Source organism: Hippocampus comes, unplaced genomic scaffold (assembly GCF_001891065.2).
Source record: "Hippocampus comes isolate QL1 unplaced genomic scaffold, H_comes_QL1_v1.1 scaffold37, whole genome shotgun sequence".
Lineage (NCBI taxonomy): Eukaryota > Metazoa > Chordata > Actinopteri > Syngnathiformes > Syngnathidae > Hippocampus > Hippocampus comes.
The window spans coordinates 1,261,017-1,283,578 of NW_017805535.1; the positions used below are offsets into that span (position 1 = coordinate 1,261,017).

General features: G+C 41.7%; 1 protein-coding gene across 1 annotated transcript in view; it reads right to left on the reverse strand.

Moving 5' to 3' along the window:
• Window positions 1-955: 955 nt before the first annotated feature.
• anpeplb (alanyl (membrane) aminopeptidase-like b) overlaps window positions 956-22,562 on the reverse strand; it is a 25,357-nt gene continuing 3,750 nt past the window's right edge. Inside the window, exons 2-20 of the mRNA XM_019878241.1 lie at window positions 20,573-20,715; window positions 18,613-18,743; window positions 18,115-18,235; window positions 16,547-16,701; window positions 15,782-15,895; window positions 14,869-15,012; window positions 14,672-14,737; window positions 10,164-10,229; window positions 9,913-10,061; window positions 9,126-9,205; window positions 8,907-9,037; window positions 8,223-8,278; window positions 7,941-8,088; window positions 7,751-7,839; window positions 5,948-6,064; window positions 3,639-3,806; window positions 3,345-3,485; window positions 2,119-2,182; window positions 956-1,987 (exon numbers count right to left, since the gene is read on the reverse strand). Of these exons, the coding sequence (XP_019733800.1) occupies window positions 1,835-1,987; window positions 2,119-2,182; window positions 3,345-3,485; window positions 3,639-3,806; window positions 5,948-6,064; window positions 7,751-7,839; window positions 7,941-8,088; window positions 8,223-8,278; window positions 8,907-9,037; window positions 9,126-9,205; window positions 9,913-10,061; window positions 10,164-10,229; window positions 14,672-14,737; window positions 14,869-15,012; window positions 15,782-15,895; window positions 16,547-16,701; window positions 18,115-18,235; window positions 18,613-18,743; window positions 20,573-20,715 (2,236 nt within the window). The 3' untranslated portion in view covers window positions 956-1,834. The remainder of the gene's footprint in view (window positions 1,988-2,118; window positions 2,183-3,344; window positions 3,486-3,638; window positions 3,807-5,947; window positions 6,065-7,750; window positions 7,840-7,940; window positions 8,089-8,222; window positions 8,279-8,906; window positions 9,038-9,125; window positions 9,206-9,912; window positions 10,062-10,163; window positions 10,230-14,671; window positions 14,738-14,868; window positions 15,013-15,781; window positions 15,896-16,546; window positions 16,702-18,114; window positions 18,236-18,612; window positions 18,744-20,572; window positions 20,716-22,562) is intronic.

The following is a 22,562-nucleotide window of genomic DNA, read 5'->3' on the forward strand; positions in this document are numbered from 1 at the left end:
TTTATGTTTTTGTAGAACAGGGCTGTGGGCTATTTATGAGGGCCTAGGGACCTAACTGGTGGCCGCGGTCACCGCGTTGGTGACCCTGTTGTAGTGCATTCAATTAAATATAGGTTGAACATGATTTGAAACTCATTGCAACAGCAATGGGCCCCCCCCCTCCCACTCACCCCCAAAAATCTTCCTGCAGTCCCCCAAAGGGGGGCAAAGAAGAGGAGGGCAGTTGGAAAAATGAGCACGGTCCAACTCCTGAATGAGCACAGCTGCAGCTTGTAAATGCGAAGGGTTCAGAATGGTGTTCAACAAGTATTCCCTGATAAGAACAGTGGAAAACAGCAAGGTGCAGGCTCACAATTTGAGCATTTCTGACACAATGAACAGTGTGCACGGAGGGAGATACAAAGACATAATCAATTACCGCCTTTGGATGGTACCTTTGGGAAAATTCATACCTCATACTGAATACACATCTCAAATAAGTCATGAAAATGGTTTCTTTTCCTCAGCACCTCCCCACATATCGGTCAAGCATACATGTAGCCCCGGGAGAGAAAAGATCTTGGCGTTGTGCCTGACTGCATAACAGAAATTAATAACAGCAATAATGCAATGGTGATTAGAAGCCATGGTGGAACATTGAGAGCTACGGTAATTATTTCCATGCCAGATGTATCTCAGTCAGCTGTGAAACATTAAAGTCCCGAAATTCCCTACAAATGTAACGCTACTCAATTTTAGAATCTCGAATGACATTATCTGACACTATTAAATCTATAAAATGCATGAAGCTGCGTTCAATACATACATTGAAAATTGGGGTGGAGTGCAGATTGAGTTTGCTATACATGAACTCCTTTTCAGATAAAAACATGAATGCACCTTTGTCAGTTTAGTGTATTTATTGCTGTAAAAGGAAGGGTGTAAAATAAATGGACATTCTGTACTCATCTTTTCATTTTATTTTTGTACAATTCGTTAGTATACATCACTTGTCGGTGAGTAGTCCCTACTTTTCTCGTCATATATGACTACAAACATACAAATTGCAAACACACTTTATATATAAACGATTCCCATTCTTGCACTTTAAGACACAAAATACCATCTTTAGCTTTTTTTTTCCCCTAATAAAATAATATAATAATGTAAACAATAAACAAATACCATCAACTGCCATCGTTTCTTTGTATTTCTGAACTCACTGTTGTGAATTCAGAAATGTTTTTGGTCCACAGGTGCTATTTGGAATGACAAATAAATAAGTATACTGAATTTGTTAGTGTTAATAATAAAAAAACAAACACAAAATGAATCGGTTCTTGTCAAAACTGTATACAGTAGTTGATCCCACTGACCATAAGATTCCAATGAGTTCTGATGCTACACCAATGTACAGAAGGCTCAATTTCAGCCTAGTATACAAATTATTTGGTCATATGATTACAACAAACACCTCGATTATCCAAAATATGTTATTACCTGTATTTTACAAGATTCTGTTCTTTACCTCCGATATATGTAGAAGTTGGACATGGACATTGGCAGAATTCATCTCTTCCACTTGCATTGGAACAATGTTTTATAAATAAATAACAAGTATTGCCGACTGTTTTTAGCAGAAAAAAAAGTATGTTTAATTTTGTACTGTAACCTGCATTTTGCTTACATTCTGTTCCTTATCTCATGAATTGGGTTTTAGAAAAGTGCATCACTCCGTTTTTTTAGGTCGATTTTGTTGGACTTGTCTTCGGAGTAAGTTTTGATTCTGGATTAGGTAGCAGAGGAAGGCCTTTCAAAGCTGCCTTCACCATCTAATGGACGTCACGATCAAATGCTAAATGTCATCATCAGTTCTGCTAAGAAACCACTCGAGCACGGTGTCCTTGTTCTCGCTGACCCACTGGATGTTGACTTTAACCTGCTCAATAGCCTGGTCCACAGCTCCCGAAGCAGCACCAAGGTCAGACTTTGTGGCAAAATCCTTCAACTGCAGAGGTTCAGAGGTGCATTTTTTAAAATTATATTTAAAAAAAAAAATCAACTTGAGTTTAGTGACTCATTTTATGATCTGTGTGTGATGATATGTTTGGAATGACATCACTGCTAAGGATAAATTACCTCCTCCAGTTCGAATTGAGTCGAGAACCTCCTGGTCACACCCTCGATCAGTTTGGCTCCATCGCTGGTGACAGGCAAAAAACAAGATATATTGAATTACATTTGAACAACACAATTGTAATGTTGAAACAATTTGATCTGAAGATTAAAAAAAGCTTGAATAAACTTCCTGATAATGTTGTAAGGATCACATGACACGTTTGAATTGAAATGAATAAGCGCCACTTCCTTGTGGCTTTTGTGAGAAAGAAATAAAGATAAGCACTGATTCCAATTAATGACCTTTGTACTTGATGGCAGCTAAATTAAACAAGCCACTGTGGATCACAAGCTTTATGGCAGCCGTTGATTCAAACAACTGCTCTCTTCAGTGGCCGATGTACAGTAAACGGGCAATTGGCAAGCAGGCAAGATGAAACTTTTTCACATCTGTGGTTTCATACAAAGAGATGAACAGATTCCATGTATGAATCAATAAACACAAGCCATGACCTATTATTATGATTTTTTTTTGTTTTACTTGAGCCTCCTTTAGGCCTGTTTTTCTTGTTTCTAAAACGCTATTGCCGTGTAAACAGAACAGTTTCTTCCCTTGAATGAACAAATGTGCCTCCAGATTTTCTGCATTCTACTTTCGTTTTGATACCGGTTTAGGAAATGGGTCGCAATGCATTCCAAACTAAAAATCACAACACTGCCATGAGGAAGATTATTAATTGTTTTTTTTTAGACGGTGGCTTGTAGCTCAACAAATGTGATGTTTAGCACGTCAGCCTCACAGTGCAGAGGTGCAGGATTCAATTCTGGCTCCGGCCTTCCTGTGTGGAGTTTGCATGTTGTACCCGTGCCTGTGTGGGTTTTCTCCAGGTATTCTGGTTTCCTCCCACATTCCAAAAACATGCATGGCAGGTTCATGGAACACTCTAAATTGTCCCTAGGTGTGATTGTGAGCGTGGATGGTTGTTCGTCTATGTGTGCCCTGCAATTGGCTGGCGACAGGTTCAGGGTGTCCCCCGCCTACTGCCTGAAGACAGCTGGGATAGGCTCCAGCATGCCCCGCGACCCTCATTAGGATAAGCGGATCAGAAAATGGATGGATGGATGGATCTCTCTCTCTCTCTCTCTCTCTCTCTCTCTATAGATATATAGATAGATAGATACACATTCTGACATACGTCATGGCAGCACAGATGTACAGTGTTGAAAAGTGAAGAAGAAGAACTAACCCCTGACTAACGTAGTCCCAGTGTGCACGAATAAAATTCCAAGCCAATCCATGCCCCGCCACATTTGTGGCAATGTAGTTAATAGTCGAAGTAACATCCATCAGACGTATCTTCTCAGGGTCCAAAGTGTAATCCAAGTATCTGCAAGATAACCAAGACATTCTTTAGCAAGTCTTCTGGACTTCTAGGCTTATCTGTGGCCGTCATAAAATCAGATCTTGTTATTCAACCTTTTATCAGATTTAATACGAAGTATGAAACATCATCAGGTTTGAAAGTCATTGTTCAGGTCACCTGCTTAGAAGCCAGATCTTCTTGGTGCATGACAGTGCTTTTCGAAGCTGGTCTTTCTCTGAGGTTTTACTAGAGGTCTGGAACTTATTCCAAGCAAACTCCCACTCTTTTTTCCCTCCGGCGGCCACAGCTTGGCAGTAGATGACTGACCGTAAGTTGGGGTGAATGCTGAGTCGCACAGAAACACACAAAACATGATGGCAATTGCTGGGAGACATTGTTTTCTTATTTCTTCCTACGGACATTCTGCAAATGCAATGCAGTGAAATCGTTATTTTCTTTTTTTCCCCAACTGGATCCCCACAAAACATATTTCAGGAAATACACATCCAAAGTCTGAGGTCAACCGCTAATCAGCGGTCACAGTTGACTTGTGAGATTTTAATTCATGAAATTTCTGTAAATGTGTGCTTTACACTTTCCGTACAGCGCAAAATTATACTCTAATATGACGCATTTTATTACACAGTTCCTATGGCAACGATGATTAAAGCTGAAAGATAAACATGTGACTAACTGCGGCTTATGGCTTGGCAATAGCACACGCAGAAGACAAAGTAACGGCGTTGAACTTGGGCTTTGATCATCCCTCTAATAAAACGACAATTACATATTTAACTATGGTTCTATGACGTGAAGGGACATTGCATGCTGTTAGGGACGTAACTTTGCCTTCACTTCACACAGCACAAATTCAATAAAAATTAAAGTGGAAGTCGACTCGAAAATGTTCTTTGCGATATTATGTTCTATGTAGCCCCACTAGTCCAACCGTGGCATTCTGATTCATTTTACATTTTTGGAACATGAGCAAAATCCACCGGTTTTTATCCATTTCAGGCAGTGGCCATTTTGCCACTTTCTGTCAAGGTGAAATGACATCACAGTTGCTCGGCGCTCAGGTAATGACCAATCACGGCTCACCTGTTTTCTGAAGCTGAGTCATGATGAGTTGCCACCTGAGCCCTGAGCAACTGTGGATTTTGCTGCTTTAATTTATATTCCAAAAACAGATTACTAATCAGAATGCCGTGTTTGGACTCATGGAGGCACATAGAACATATTCTTGTCAGGAAAATCTTGGGGTTGACGCCCCCTTTAATTACTGTTAGAATAAATGCTCATGTTTATCCCATATTTACTCCTATTGTAGTTACAAGGGGTTTGTTCAAGAGTGTGACTCTGCAGAAATCTCATTTACAATAGGATGGGGGGTTTGACCGTCGAGGAGAGACCAAAAGGGTCCCACTCTCGGCTTTTCAGTTAACATCCTTTTGTTGAGGTTAACGGCTTTTGATAAAAGTTAACTGCTGTTTGTGAAGATAACATCAACTCAAGGACGACGGACTGTGGGACGTTAACGTCAAGCAATGACGGACCCGCAGCATGACCCGTTTGACCACCTCAGGAACGCATTGTGTATTCTGATTCAATGCCCCATTTGGAGGACTCATTGCTGTTCTGAAATATGTGAACACTCCCCCACATCCATTCGAAGATCGTGTACCAGGGGCGTCCTTTCAATAAATGCAAGGAGGCAAATGCGCTCTCTTCAGAGTTGCCACAGAACCTGTAACTGTTTAAATGGCAAAGCCAGCTGGAGAGCTGCTCCAAAATTGTGAACGAAGACATGTTTTAGCGCACTCTCTCTTGCAAGAAAGACAACCATGCCTGCCTGCTGAGTCTTTCTATTCCTGATGTAGTCTTAGCATGCGATTACCAGCAAAAACCCAACAATTACACTCCCTGGCTCAGCAGCAAAGAAGTCAATCAGGGCATTCTGCATAGTGGTGTTCAGAGGTCGCTATATGTTTTCTATTCACATCCAGGCTTTTCTAATACGAAAAGCAAAATTCTGACTACATGAATATGAAGTTTCCAAGCTACCAAAGTGTTTTATGTGTTATTCATTTACATGACTTTATGTGCCATTACACCCACATGTTCAAGCTGCAGTTTTGTGCTATTGTAGGTTTAGGATGTGTAACACTATTCATCAATTTAACAATGTTTGTCGTAAAGTATTTTATCCTAAGATTTCATTTTCTATCTGGGATATTTCGGAGATGAGGGAATACATTCTTAGGTCTTGCTTTGCCTCCGATAAGGTGACCTCAAAAACTTTTTGAGTTAGTCACTGGTCTAAAACTTATACTTGCCTTTGCTACACCATTGCTGGGGACGAAAGCCACACAATAATAACAATTTACATATTTAAGACCACCACACTGTTAGATTATTTAAATCAATCAGGAAGAAGAAATAGGTTGAATCTGTAACACATTTTACATTGCCAGGTGTGTCTTTACCTGTTGGCGTTGGTATCATTGCCATTCATCCAGTCGTCAAACATCCACGTAGCCCTTTGGATGCATTCTTGGAGTCCATTGGAACAAGCCACGTCAATGGCTGTGATCTGGTTGTGCCTTGAAATGAAACCCACTGTTATTTCTTTTGTAAAATAATCAGTCAACTTGCTTTGTTATATTGATTGGCAAAGCAAAGCCCGCATATGTTTTGTTGTCCAGTGTTGTCCTATTGCAATAATTTTTCAAACAATAAAAAGCACTGAATGCCTACCTACCGACCTAACCCTAAGCCAACTATTTACCTACCTTTATTGATAATGAACCTTGATCATATTGATGGAAAGGCAAAAACTTCCGTAAAGGAAGGATCAGTAAAATATCCCAAGCATCTGAGAAACTCAGCAGCAATAATGTCGCCAACCTGGGCTTGCATGTTTTCTTCTGGGATGGGCTCAAAAATTTTCACAGATGTAAGACATGATGTCATGAGCAAAATGAACTCAAAAGTGTACAAAAACATTTTGTCTGCCAAAAAAAAAAAAAAAAAAATCCAACAAACTGATTAGAAGATGCTTCATCATGCAGCGAGCTAATGACCCAAATCATAAAGGAGTTCATGCGGGAAAGAAGTGGGAGGTTTGACAATGGGAAAGTCCATCTCCAGACTTCAACCATCTGAATCCTGAATTTTATCGACTAAAGAGGAGACTAAAATTAGTAACCGCCAAAACAATCCAAAAAGTAAAAGAGGCCATGGTGAAAGCCTGGAAAAGCACACGTGTCAAACTGCTGTCCTGGATATTTTTTTGGACTGTGGAAAAGTCTATGTAGCACATGCTAACGGCACACAGCAGTGCTCCCACTGTGAGGCAGACATGCTCACCATTCGTCATACTGTGTTGCCTTGGAACAAAATATTAAAGGGGACAATTTATCGACCAGTGATAGCACTGATAATCAGCACATCATTGATTGCTCAGAAAAGTTGCAGACGTGTTGGGGGTACGAGGCAGTTGCGTTTGGTGTCCACTATGAGTGGCAGAAGCACGGTTCTGCTTAACTAAATGAAGAGTGGATCAAATGTCGGCGATGAAGTGAGTCCTCCGAGTAAAAATGCTTGTATAGTCTTCGCATGTCTTTACCTGCACTTGCCCCCCCACCCCCACACACACACTTAAAGATTCACCCCGTGCCTCACCTCGTAACCCCTTTACGCCACCACTACTTTTAATATTAATGACAGCCGTACTCAACATTGATTCTGATGTTCAATTTCACTCAGCCTACATGTTGTGCTTGATTGTTTTTTTTTTCCCAGTCCTCCGATTTCCTCCTGCTTCCACCGGTTTCCTTGTTTCGTAGGCGAATTGTAGACTCGGCATGCGATTGAGTTGTTTGTCTCTATGTGCCCTGCGATTGTCAAGCGACCAGTATGTAGCACACCTTTCACCCGGGATCGGCTAAACAACAATAACATGAGCTACTACAGAAAAAAAGAAATGATTTAATTATCTTTTATTTTAATGACAATATATTGATCACCAATAAAGTTGTTTATTGGTGATCAATATATTGATCACATTGATGTATTTTTTGACGTGTATTTATGTATTTAAAAAAACTTTAAATCCTCGAGGGAATCTTAACCCTAAATGCACCCTGTAACCAGATAACATGATAAGCTGTCCACTGTTCCTGAAAGGGTTAAGATGTATATATTGTATAATATGCTTGTGACACAGTACATCAAATTCATAAAAATACAAACAGAACTTTAGTGTAGGGAAAACATGTGTTCCTTACTGTAATGAATGGTCCACTGGAATTTCCGAGTTGTCTGTGAGGTTTCTGAAGTAACTGTACAAGTTTTTAACTTGAGCCCGAAGATAGAGCTGAAGGAAAAACCGTGTTATGGAGTCACAAATAGTAGGGTCATGTACAGTATGATTTGTAAGTAATGATACTGCTGGTCATGGAACAGAATGGAACGTGCCTGCATCGGTCCATACACCTCCGAGCGGTCAAACATGAGGACGAAGTACTCAAGATTCCGAACTGTCGACTCCCAGGGGATGTACTCTTTCTCATCGCGAAGGAACCACGTTGTATTTAGAGCCAGAGTCACATCAAGTATTTTGGCCCTAAAAGAAAAGTTGAGCAAAGTCACTGATCAAGACCATATTCGATTGTGTTGATCCACAGAAAATTAATCTGTGGGGGTCCAATTCCATCAATGCTCATCTTCAAAGATTTAAGGATACAACAGCAGTAATACCTTGCCAAATGAAATGCATCATCAATGAGCTGCCCTCGATTCATCACTGGAATGCGCTGGACAGCAAAAAAAAAAAAAGATGAGACGTGTTCAAAACAAATGTGCACAATATGTAATTTACAAGACATGTTCAACTCATGGGAAAAAAAGGGGGGGGCATAAGTTTAATCAGCTGAAACTTCATTCTTTACAAGACATGTTCATCTCATGGGAAAAAAAGGGGGGGCATAAGTTTAATCAGCTGAAACTTCATTCTGCACCTTTTCGATTGGCTTGTTTCATTTCCCTGAAAACTATTCATTGTTCTGTTTCCTTTTTCTTACAGATGATTGAATAAATTAACCAATCCATTCAGGAACACAAAACTTGTGATAGCTGCGTAAAAAGTTTTGCAACCATTGTCAGTTCAATGGGGGGAAAAAGGGGGCATAAGGAATAGACATTGAACCTGCGAGCGGTGGTGACCCCGCAACACAAGCTCCAACTATTTTGGTCTGGCGCCTTGCTCAAGAGTGTTCCAACCAACAGTCCATCCAGTCATAATTTTGCTTTTACACAAACATCTTACGACAAACCGACAGTGGGCCTGCTCTCCCATATCCTCAATCTAAGTCATCATTTTCAAATCAAATTATAAAATATGCACACCAGTTCTATTATTAGCCAGTATGGCTTAATACTCACATTGCGGTTTGATTCCAGCTGACTGAGGAGGTTTATCCAATTATCTGGGTTGTAATTGACCCGATAGTATCCAGTACAGTTGACATTTGCAAGGATCCACTCTCCATGCTTAGAAATGAACGGATCTTTAACTGCTCCAAAGGAAACATTGGTTAATGTTGTTTGTGTGTATAGATTGACAGAGAGAGCGGGAAGGAAGGAAAAATGCTATTTTCTTACCTGCGCTTCTGGTCTTCAACCAGACGAGAGAAGTTCCCGATGTATTTGACAACACTCGGATTGGAATATGCCACAAAAAACTGAACGGTCAAAACAACAGACAGTTAATCAGCGTGCAATTCCGGCATGTTCTAGATGTTTCCCTCCTCCAACACACCTGATTCGTTTGATCAAGTCACCAACAAGCTTTGCAGAAGCCGAATGATGATGCTGCCTCACTGTATAGGTGTGCCTAATATTGTGGCCGGTCAATTTAGGGGTAACATCTGACGTCAGATGCGCTCGCTCACATAAGTAAAATATAATGTCGCTGTCATTTACTGCTAACGTGGACCGCATAATCTTGAGCTGCGATCGAATGAAGGGAAATCAAGCCCGTTTTCGAGTCGGAGTTACCTTCAGAGGTCTGGTTGGAACTGAAACTAGAATTGTTTTGAGGCTATACTTCTTCATCATTTACATAAACAGTGCATCTACTCTGCATTGGATGGAACGCCGAATTTATTATTTCCTTTTTTCTTCCTGGTCAAAATGCATTTTGACAAAGTCGAATGAAAAGCGTGTACATTTTTCCTCTATTTTTAATGACAAGAACAAAGAATGTAGCATAGTTTTCTATTTTTGCTGATTATTTTTGTTTTGTACTCATGCGTACTTTTGGTTGATTAACTACTGTTGGGTTTGCTCACTGCTGGTGGCGTCTGCTCTTGTTGGCTGTTTACAAGAGCTAACATAAGAGGTAACTCGAACTAAATCTGTTTTGCTCGGAATGTAAAACATCACATACCTCGAGTCCAAAGAACTGTTGAAGAGGAATTGCTTCTGGTCAATTTCACCAGTGGTCGTGTTGATGGTAATGACGGGATATCCATTTTGATTGGTCCATGTGTGCATCGTCTCGGCAACATCAGTGTGACCCCCGTCATCAACAACAGCCTGAACGCACAGAACAAAACGGTGTAAAAGATGCTTTCCTTTTATATAGGCTTCCAAAGATTTGTTTCGGGGGGGGAGGGTGTTTGATTTTTGTGAACTTACCTTTCGTATATAACCCCAAAGGTCATCTTGGTCAGTGTTTCCATGTCTAAAGGCACTGAGGTACATCTGGGAAGATGAAAAAGGGAGAGGAAAGGGTTAGGTTTCCTCATATTTGGGGTGTTTTTATTTTTTTACGTGTACTATTAGAAGATTGAAAAGATAAAATATTTGCCAGTAGACAGAAGCAGCAGAAGATTTTTTTTTGTCATGATCCACTCAGAGGTTAGTTTCGCTTTCCTCTCATTTGGACACATTTCCTCATCAGATGAGGATGAAGGCAAGGAACGAAGAGAGATGTCAAACGTCCAGTTGTGATCGGGTGACATCAGCTGACCTCAACCAATTAAAGAAGAGCTGAAATAAAGCTAACAACGTGGGCTTGGAACTGCTTTCAGACTTGGTTCAATCTAAAAAAATGTGAACACTGACTTTCCGTCCATTTAAAAGACCAAGTTTATGGATCCGCCTGAATGACAAAATGGGAAAGCAGCTACCTCGGGCGGGCTGAACAGAATGTTTTCCGAGATGTTGTGACAAAACGACACATCATCCCGCGATCTCAGCCGACGACCCGCATGGCCTCGTGCCTCCGACCGACTCACAATGGTGACACTTTCCAGTACATGGTATTGCTTCACTGGATCCTGAGTTTGTTCGATCTGATAAGTTTTGAGATCTTGCTGCCAACCCTCCATCTCTCTTTTCCCTTCGCCATGAAGCGACAGTTTCCCTTGTTTTCTCTTTTGGTTGAGGGTGCTCCATTATCAACACCACCGTTTTCTGTTTTCCAATCTCTTAATTCATCTGTGTTTTTGACCTTTTATTTTGTCATCAGTAGCACTTTTTTTTTTTTTTTTGCTTTATGTTTGTTTGCTTGTTTTCGTTGCATCATTGTTTGTTACTCGACAAAAAAAACCCCAACAACAACAACTGTTTGTTGCATATCAAAAAAAGCCTGTCTGCTCTGCGGCTGGACGAGTTGCACATCGTTACATATTTATAAAGTCAGGATTTCATATCTCCACATGGGCCACTGCTGTCCAGACGACTTGGGAGAAAAATAATTGGTTCCAGATATTTTGCAATGTTACACCAGGCTTGATCTCATCAAACCTGCCCACTTCTGAAGATTTTTTTTTTTTGTAACCCGACAATCTTTTCTATCTAGTAATTCTCGAGAATAAGATGCTTCCCATTATGTCCAAGTTTAAATTGCTGCTCGTAATAAATATAACACTGCAAAACATCTGTTGAGAAAAACAAGATTGGATCAACATAGAGTAGACAGAATTATTTTAAAGAAGAGAATCAGAGTAGAAAACAGGAGTGGCTCATGGACAGAGGTTATTGCTGTCTTGTTTATGTTCCGGCTTCGAACTGGGAAGTAAATTCCTGAAGTGTTTCTTGCATACTTGGCCACCAAATCTGATTCTGATTCTGATTCTTATCACAGCGATGAATGCCACCCTTCCATTTTCTATACCAGTACTACTGGATCCATATCAGGGTCCCGGAGAGCCCGAGCCTATCATGGTTGACATTGGGCAAAAGTAGGCTCGTTGCCAGTCAATCACAGGGCACTGAATCCTTTGGCTATCGGTTCCCGCCCAGTTATGGAGATAATGGAGTATCATTGATACAGATGGCAGAGAAACTGACCTCCTGGGGTCACATATCCGAAGGCAGGGCCATTTATGTGCGAGAATATTATGATAATATAATCAGCACAAAACTCAGTTTCAATGAAGTTGTAACAAGGCATAAAATATCATGTGTCAATGTACAATGTATTCTTTTTTTAATGATGTTTTACACAACATTCCAACTCCATTGAGGAGCCTGTAAATTCTAAACTTAACCGAGAGCCAGTGCAAGACTGGCAAACAGGACTGATGCGGCTCAACCTTTGGGAGTTAAAAAAAAAGCCTTGCGGCAACATTGGGTGCTCATTTGGGTTTTTTTTTAAGACAGGGCATGGACCGACTGTAAGTTCGTAAATATTTTCAAGAATAAGCAAAGAATAGACAGTACACGGGTGGCACGGTCCAGTTTCCTCCCACATTCCAAAAACATGCATGGCAGGCTGACTGAACACTCCAAATTGTCCCTAGGTGTGAGTGTCAGCGCGGATGGTTGTTCGTCTCTGTGTGCCCTGCGATTGACTGGCAACTGGTTCAGGGTGTCCCCCACCTATTGCCCGAAGACGGCTGGGATAGGCTCTAGCACACCCGCGACCCTTGTGAGGATGAGCGGATTAGAAAATGGATGGGTGGCTATACAAGATACTCTTTCATGAACCTGGGTCCATAGAAGTTACACATACCGATACAGTATTTCATTTCATAACATCACAAACGCTAAACTGAAATTTGTTACACCTTTTCTCTTTGGACAGTTTTGAGCCTCAAAGCCTCTTCGAGTAGGTCTGTAAAAACGTTGTTTCCTTGGTCTGTGAAATTGACTTGACAGAAGCATTTAAAATAATACAACGCCAAAGTCTCATAGGGGAGCGAAAAAAAATTGCAAGGAGGAAGAAAAAAGGACCCTCAGAAGGGATGGATTTCATCGAAATATTTTGCATGTCGGCTTGTGTTCTAAACAAAGATAAAAACGCAAAACAGATGTTGGGATATAAAGTGATTGCCTGGCGGTCAAAGGGTTCACTCATCCTGCTCTGATTCACTGGACCTGGTGGGCGGACTGTGCGCAGTACAAAACAGTGTAATTGTTCCTGCACCGAGCCTTGTCATGTGCGTATCAAAAGCTCTGTTACGCTCCACAGGCGCCACACACACCAAACGTTATTTTTTTGGGGAACATTGTGAATGTTTTGGCCTCAGATTGAAAATCTGTATCCTACGTTCCGTGACGCTCATTCAAAAAAAAAAAAAAAAAAAGTGGAACAATGTCCAGACGAAATACACATTTGAATTTCAATAATACTTCAGAATACTATAAAATCTTTCGAATTCCCTCTATGACTATATTGGTATTGTCCTAAACTTACACTGAAATATTGTATGAAGTGTCACCTGTGTTAGGGAGGGACCAGCCAGGCAGCCTCCTCAGCCAGGGTGCTCTGCACCTCACACCTGAGACTCGTCAGCTCATCACCCACCTGTTGCCTATCTGCTCGTTTGGACTGGTACATATTGACTCACAGACCATTCCTCAGTGCAAGTTCGTGCCGTCACCACGCCAGTGGACTCTGTTGCCATCTCCTACAGCTTCTTGTTCCTTGTGTGGACATTCCCTTGTGGACTCCTCGTGCTTCCCCCTGAGTGACTTTGCGAAGACTCTTCAAATAAACTACGCCAAGTGTTGGCTTCAACGATACCTGCCTGTTGTCGTGCTATTGGGGTCACATCCAAACCCTAACAACCTGATTCACATTCATTCATCAAATACTCTCGTTATTATCTGTGTAATGTTGTCTTGATAAAACCAGGTACTTCGTAATGAATTTGATACATTAGTAATATATTCTCTTTTACATACAATTTTAATACATTGGTAATATATTATTTTTCTTTAATTTGGATGTTCTTCAATTAATATTTCCCTACTGGCAAAATACGTTTGATGCATTTGTCATGCACTGCTTGATCAGTCCAATGCTGTTGATTATGATGATTATTATGATCAAAAAAGGCTGTTTGAACTCCAGGGAAATGCTCATTTATGACAAAACAGGACGTTTGTTGGGAAACATTGTTTTAACAATATATATTTTTTTCCGTAACCCCTTGTGCTGCAATTTCTACGATGTTTGTAACACATGGGGACTGAAATATTGTATGAAGTGTCACCTGATTCACATTCATTCATCAAATACTCTCGTTATTATCTGTGTAATGTTGTCTTGATAAAACCAGGTACTTCGTAATGAATTTGATACATTAGTAATATATTCTCTTTTACATACAATTTTAATACATTGGTAATATATTATTTTTCTTTAATTTGGATGTTCTTCAATTAATATTTCACGACTGGCAAAATACGTTTGATGCATTCGTCATGTACTGCTTGATCAGTCCAATGCTGTTGATTATGATCAAAAAAGGCTGCAGTGTTTGAACTCCAGGGAAATGCTCATTTATGACAAAACAGGAAGTTTGTTGGGAAACATTGTTTTAACAATCTATTTTTTTTCCCTTAAGAGTGGTTAACTTACACATGTACATGCAAGTCAAGAATTTTAAATGTTACTCACAAAGGCTACACAGTTCATAAAGGTTTTTATGAGGGCCATCTTTCATCTCTGGAATGAATTATTTTAATTTGTGCAATGATGTCTAGAAATTAGAATTGATTAGACAACCAGTGACAACCCCCCACCCCCTCCCGAATAATACCAAAAAAAAGTGTTCCTGAGTCCCAACTGGTCTTTTTTTTTCATACTGAGCGTAGAATTTATTCCCAACAGCAAAATGTGTCTTGCTACAGACGTACGATACTTAGGTTACTGTTTCGGCTGATTCGAACAACGGTATCTCAACACTTACTTTAAGCCCTTTGTCGAAAACTCTTTGCTCCACAGCGTCGGCCAGCATTCTGAGCACAAGTGCTCCCTACCGCAAGAAGAAACAAGTTATCTGAATGCTAATATACAAGGTACGCGGCCTCTTATCTGAACTGCAAACAAGAATATAAGTATTGGATGATGACATCTGTCTGTAGTTTTATATGCATTTTGGTATACCTTGTAGTAGGATATAACATCAAACATCTCGATGATCTGTGAAGTGGACTGGATATTTTCTTGTGGGACGCTAAGAGGATGTGAAGAAGCCAATGCGTCCTGCTCAAGTGCTCCATGGAGTTCATGCATGATGTACATATCTCTCTGGGAGAAAATACAGCACTTTTCATACATCAGAAATGCAAGGCAAAGTGCTTGACAGAGATGAAGACCAAAAAAAAAAAACAAAACTGCCACTTCTCAAATATCGCTTGCCCAAATCCATCGCTACCTTTAAATAATTGGCAAATTATACACTGCAGACATCCTGTACATAATTCTGAACTCACCACTTTAAACGTCGGTTCAACTTCGTCCAGTGCCAAAGTTGACATGTAGGTGGCAAAGCCTTCATTGAGCCAAATTTCACTCCACCATTTCATTGTCACAAGATTTCCAAACCACTGTAAGCAAAAGGAGACCGAATCTTAAAAGGCACCATTTCGAATACGACAGCATTGAATCATTTAGATTCAGAGAATTTAGTTTTATTTTCATAGCAGACCGAGGGGAGCAAGTGCGCAGACCACTGGTGCAACTTGTATAATACTGCAGCAGAGTTTGATTCTTGATTTTATGGTCAGTGTTTCAGGGATTCCTAAATGTATTACATCTGTCAAAATATTTTGACGGATGCCACGGCGAACACAGGGATGAGCGGTGTTTAAGTCACTCATATAGTATCCGCCTGGAAACCAGCAGACCAGGTAATACATGTGGTATTTCATCAGAGCTACGAAAGTGTCAATCGCATAACGAACAGAACAACATACGGTAGTAGAAAATGGAAATTTGTTGACAAAAACACAACCAGTCTTCAATGGCCCTAACATGGACTGTCAAATGACCCACATGTACATAATTCTGAACTCACCACTTTAAACGTCGGTTCAACTTCGTCCAGTGCCAAAGTTGACATGTAGGTGGCAAAGCCTTCATTGAGCCAAATTTCACTCCACCATTTCATTGTCACAAGATTTCCAAACCACTGTAAGCAAAAGGAGACCGAATCTTAAAAGGCACCATTTCGAATACGACAGCATTGAATCATTTAGATTCAGAGAATTTAGTTTTATTTTCATAACAGACTGATGGGAGCAAGTGCGCAGACCACTGGTGTAACTTGTATAATACTGCAGCAGAGTCTGATTCATGATTTTATGGTCAGTGTTTCAGGGATTCCTAAATGTATTACATCTGTCAAAATATTTTGACGGATGCCACGGCGAACTCAGGGACGAGCGGTGTTTAAGTCACTCATATAGTATCCGCTTGGAACCCAGCAGACCAGGTAATACATGTGGTATTTCATCAGAGCTACGAAAGTGTCAATCGCATAACGAACAGAACAACATACGGTAGTAGAAAATGGAAATTTGTTGACAAAAACACAACCAGTCTTCAATGGCCCTAACATGGACTGTCAAATGACCCACAGCCACACACTCAAATTGAGAACAAGCCAAATCATAGAAAGATCCAAGCTGAGATTCAATGCGAGAACCTTCTGGTATGAGGCATTCAGCAGTCCAGAATGAACCGTCGTGATTTTGTCAGGTCTGGTGTGGAAAACAGTTTTTGTTGGGAAGGAAAGTTTTACGGATTCAGCTGTCTTTTTTTGTTTGTTTTTTTTACCAACCTGGTGTGCCAGTTCGTGTGCAACGATATAAGAGATTGTTTCCTTGTGCAACTGGGATGACACTCCCTCTTCATACAGCAAGACTCCTTCGTCATATGTGATTAATCCCCAGTTTTCCATCGCTACAGCAGATAAATCCGGCAGTGCAATTTGATCTGGGGGAATGATGAAGCACAATTACAGTAAGACTGAGGTTCTTCTTCCAGAAATGCTCTCAAGGCGCAGACAATATATGTAGGGACAACAATACTGATGTTCAGAAGTTGGCGACATATGAACAATGTTTCAAATCTGCCTTCTCCACTCCCAACAAAATTAGCAACAAAGCCTCAGATTGTCCACAAACAGTTTTTAGCATATAACGTTTAGATAACATCATTTATTGCTCCCTCTCTATCAATAATGGTTTTATGATGGAAAAACAAAGACAGGGGTTGTCATTGGATGGTTAGACAGATAAAAATGTTTACAGCGGAGTTACAACGGTCACCGAGGTTACACATATACGTAATGTTAAAGTTCAATAAACAGTGAGAGAGTCAAAGTCAGCATAACTCACCACATCGAGGAAATATTAGAAACCCTTCGAGCCCTATTTCGGTGGACTGACACAAATGCGCTTGGCGTAAAAATGGGTGTCACTTTATTTTTGTGCCGGTGCAAGTCTAGCATAGTGTGTGAGTGAGGTTGTGTTTTACATCTCTGGATGGGCCAGCGCACAGAGTTGCCTCATCCCCAACTCATCTGACAATTTGGTAACAAAAAGTAGTCAGCCCTGGACGTAAAATCGGGTGTATCATCATATTCGTGCGGTCTAGTTCAGCTTGTTTGTAAATTTTTGGTAGATACGCTACGGGGCATCGACATATTTGGTTACAAAATATAGGGTAGATTTTAGACTCGCAAAAAGCAGGTCGATCTCACAGCGCTGGCCATCTAATGCGATTTTGGTGGATTTGATGAAGGCACAAGCGGACAAATTGACCGCACCACAGATGTGTGTGTGGTGGACATCATGGGATTTCAGTGTAGAAATCTATTCATTGAACGGATTATAATCATTCAAATCTTAAAAATATTTTAATAACACCCCCATGACACCTCACTATTGCGGTGGGAGGGGGTGGGTTAGTTGGGTGGTTACACAATAAGGCAATTGCACATGTCACATGCACAGCTGACTACAGCAGCTGCAAGGGGAAATCTTGCAGTTCACCTGCCAATGTCACGAACGGACCGCAGTGAGTCTATTTGTATTGCCGCAATGCCATGCACGGCACACTCGTGTTACGCCCAATTCTACCAACTCAAAGTCAAGCAAAGTACAAAAACAAAGAAAAATCCAGTAAACTGGTGCTCGGAACGAAAATCGGGCTCCTAGAGTTCGGTGATGTTGGTAAGCGGACACCATTTGCTCATAATGGCACAGACGATTCAAACTAATTACACTTGTCATGATACATAACTGCAAACAATTCAGTTGAGGTTTAGAAGACCTTTCATGACATATCATCACATTGGAGCCACACACTGAATTTTCTCGATCATGACCTCACATAAATTCTTACCAAGCTTTTTCAGAAGGTAACTGATTTCAAATTGTTTCTCGTAGAACATAAGAATCTTTCCAGTAACATTTGCTGCATATTGAGTGTGTCCAGCATCAGTAGCCTCTGGCCGAGCAAATATCTGCATGAGAAAACCATAGAAGGCAGGATACATAAGGTTCAGTTTGGTTTTAATTCTCAACTAAAACATTTATACACATGGACAAAAATGCTGGTGCCCTCCCATTAGAGTTAGCTTAATTTGTTGAAAATTAATGAAAGAAAAGCAGGCACTGCGTTTTTTTCTCTTTTTTTTTGTGGTCTAACAGAATGATTTTTAACTGCACAACGAGTCTTCTGCACTGGTCGCACCTGTGTTATTATCTCTTTCACGGAAGGGAACCAACAATTTTGTCCTCATAAGTACCTAAACAAATGGTAGTGTAAAGGGAAGCAAAAGGCATTGCCAGTAAACACAGCAAAACAACTCAATGCATCTTAATATCAGAGCAAACTTACTTGAATTTTCACACGGTCGTGCTCCGATGGGGTGGGTGTGAACTCTGAAACGGTGAATGCCAACAAGTATGTGGACATTTTTGGTGTGGGATGAAAGTGCGTGACTTCCCAGTTATCTATAAGACCAGAGTCTGAAAGAAGGGCGTGAGGGCGGTGTTAAGTAGATAGTGTAAATGTATACATTTTTCCTTGTTTCAATACACGGTTTGATTCTAAATATTATTTGTTCACCTGCCACAGCTTCATTTCCAAGTGCCATCATGTTTTCTCGATGAATGATTGACACATCAAACACAGCTTTCATTTCCGGCTCATCGAAACAAGGAAACAGTCTTCTGGCGTCTGTTGGCTGCAGATGTGTACTGGCAAGAAATCTATGAAATAAAAAGTTCAATATCCTCACCATCAAGTACGTAAGGGCTGACGTAGGAGTAAGTCACATATGTGCAAGTCACAAGCAAGCCTCGTAAAGTCATAAACTTCACATTTCCAGCAAGTCCCCGAGTTACTGGAGGAAAAGAAAGTCAAGCAAGTCGAGTCCACCACATTTCAATTCAGTCAAATCATTACTTGGTTCAAGCAAGTCATAAATCAAGTCAACAAATCTTGCTCAGTAATGCCCTAGAGAAGTGCTAATTAAATAGTAGATAGAGCTGCTCCACTGTTCTACGGCTGAGACCAAGCCACATTTCTCCTCCTGAATTTGAGATTCGACCTCCCGATAGACCCTCCTCTCCAGCACCACTGAATGGACGTTACCAGGGAGGCTGAGGCGTGTGATTCCTCCGTAATTGGAACACACCCTCCGATCCCCCTTCTTGAAAAGAGGGACCGCCACCCAGGTCTGCCGGTCCAGGGGCACTGTCCCCAATGTCCATTTGATGTTGTAGAGGAATGTCAACCAGGCCAGCCCCAAAATCCATCTGGAGTCTTTCCTAACTCTGGGCGGATCTGCCACCGAAGAGTTTTTTTAACCACCTCGGTAACTTCAAAACCAGAGATAGGAGAGCCCACTTCAGAGTCCCCAGACTATGCTTCCTCAAAGGAAGGTGTGTCGGGGGGGATTGAGAAGGTCTTAGAAGTATCCCCTCCGTGACTCACGACGTCCCGAGTCGAGGCCAGCAGTCCTCCATCTCTAATAGACACACTGCTAATGGTGCACTGCTTCCCCTTCCTGAGATGCCGAATGATGGACCGGAATTTCCCCAAAGTCGTCCGGAAGTCGTTTTCCATGGCTAATCTACTCCCATGCCTGAGTTTTTGCCTCTATGACTGCCGATGCTGCATTCTACGTGGCCAGCCGCTCAGCCCATGGAAAAGGAGAGCGATATTGTTTTTCGGGAGCTTGCCAACGAGCACCACCTCCAGGCCTAGCTCCAGAAGGGGCTAGGATGACTCGCATCCAGGCAAGTGAAAACGAGGTCCATTTATATCAATAATCATTAAGGGTCATATGAACCATCGTTTATCTGGTCCCTCACCGAGGAGCTGTTTGCCATGGGTGACCCTGCCAGGGGCACAAAGCCCCAGACAACTTAGCTTCTAGTATCATTGGGACACACAAACACCGCCACCACGGTAAGGTGAGAGCTCATGGAAGGGCTCTAAAAATTAAACAAATGGAGAGTATGAAATAAAATGATATCTACTTCGTGAATAATGCATGTTTGTTTTAAAATTTACGTTTGCATGAGTGTTTACAACGACCTATTTAGCACTTTTACTCTTACAATATATATTGAAATAAAGAGTAAACATGTATACTGTAATCATCACTTCAAAACTACATCAGCTGTTTTTGATGCCAATGTGGTTCAGTTGGTGAATCAGAGACTCAAACTTTGTGCACTTAATGAGGTTCAGTCAAGTAGACGTGAGGGCGGTGTTAAGTAGATAGTGTAAATGTATACATTTTTCCTTGTTTCAATACACGGTTTGATTCTAAATATTATTTGTTCACCTGCCACAGCTTCATTTCCAAGTGCCATCATGTTTTCTCGATGAATGATTGACACATCAAACACAGCTTTCATTTCCGGCTCATCGAAACAAGGAAACAGTCTTCTGGCGTCTGTTGGCTGCAGATGTGTACTGGCAAGAAATCTATGAAATAAAAAGTTCAATATCCTCACCATCAAGTACGTAAGGGCTGACGTAGGAGTAAGTCACATATGTGCAAGTCACAAGCAAGCCTCGTAAAGTCATAAACTTCACATTTCCAGCAAGTCCCCGAGTTACTGGAGGAAAAGAAAGTCAAGCAAGTCGAGTCCACCACATTTCAATTCAGTCAAATCATTACTTGGTTCAAGCAAGTCATAAATCAAGTCAACAAATCTTGCTCAGTAATGCCCTAGAGAAGTGCTAATTAAATAGTAGATAGAGCTGCTCCACTGTTCTACGGCTGAGACCAAGCCACATTTCTCCTCCTGAATTTGAGATTCGACCTCCCGATAGACCCTCCTCTCCAGCACCACTGAATGGACGTTACCAGGGAGGCTGAGGCGTGTGATTCCTCCGTAATTGGAACACACCCTCCGATCCCCCTTCTTGAAAAGAGGGACCGCCACCCAGGTCTGCCGGTCCAGGGGCACTGTCCCCAATGTCCATGTGATGTTGTAGAGGAATGTCAACCAGGACAGCCCCAAAATCCATCTGGAGTCTTTCCTAACTCTGGGCGGATCTGCCACCGAAGAGTTTTTTTAACCACCTCGGTAACTTCAAAACCAGAGATAGGAGAGCCCACTTCAGAGTCCCCAGACTATGCTTCCTCAAAGGAAGGTGTGTCGGGGGGGATTGAGAAGGTCTTAGAAGTATCCCCTCCGTGACTCACGACGTCCCGAGTCGAGGCCAGCAGTCCTCCATCTCTAATAGACACACTGCTAATGGTGCACTGCTTCCCCTTCCTGAGATGCCGAATGATGGACCGGAATTTCCCCAAAGTCGTCCGGAAGTCGTTTTCCATGGCTAATCTACTCCCATGCCTGAGTTTTTGCCTCTATGACTGCCGATGCTGCATTCTACGTGGCCAGCCGCTACCCATCAGCTGTGTTCAGATTCCCACAGGACAGAAAGACCTGATAGGATTTCTTCTTCAGCTTGACGGGATTCCTTACAGCCTTTGTCCACCGCCCACTTCACAAAGCACCCGACCACTCTGGTCCCTCACCCAGGATGTGAGCCCATGGAAAAGGAGAGCGACATTGTTTTTCGGGAGCTTGCCAACGAGCACCACCTCCAGGCCTAGCTCCAGAAGGGGCTAGGACAGACATGGGCAAACTACGGCCCGCGGGCCGGATCCGGCCCGTTGGTCTTTTTCATCCGGCCCGCCGAAGGTTGGTACAGTACATAATTATGGTTCGATGTAAATTATTGCATTAATTTCATTTGGACTTGTAATACAGGCATTTAAACGCCAGGTGGCGCAGTTACTTGAAGTCGCAGAGCACAGGGAGGGAGGGGGAGACGATACGGAAGCCCGCAGTAGCACTAAATCAAGTAAGTCCCGCTCGATACGACGAAATAGATGTATCCGCACCGCTATTTTCTGTCATTGGATCCAAAACGGCGACATGCAAGCGACTCTTTGTTGCAGTGAGTTTTCCTGGAATTGCGAAATTTTTACATCCTATATTAGAGCATGGCATCCAAACAAAGAGGAGCGGTAATGGCCGCGGAAGAGATCAGTTGGTGAATCAGAGACTCAAACTTTGTGCACTTAATGAGGTTCAGTCAAGTAGACGTGCATAAGTTGACAAGGGCCTTGTCAAATCAAACATGGTGGACATGCACATGACCCAGCGATTGGCTGGCAACCAGTTCAGGGTGTACACTGCCTACTGCCCGAAGGCAGCTGGGATAGTTTCCAGCACACCCGCAACCCTCGTGTGTTTCAGGTAACAGATGGATAGATGCTGATGACCAGAAAAGTTTGCAACTCAAATTTAAAAATT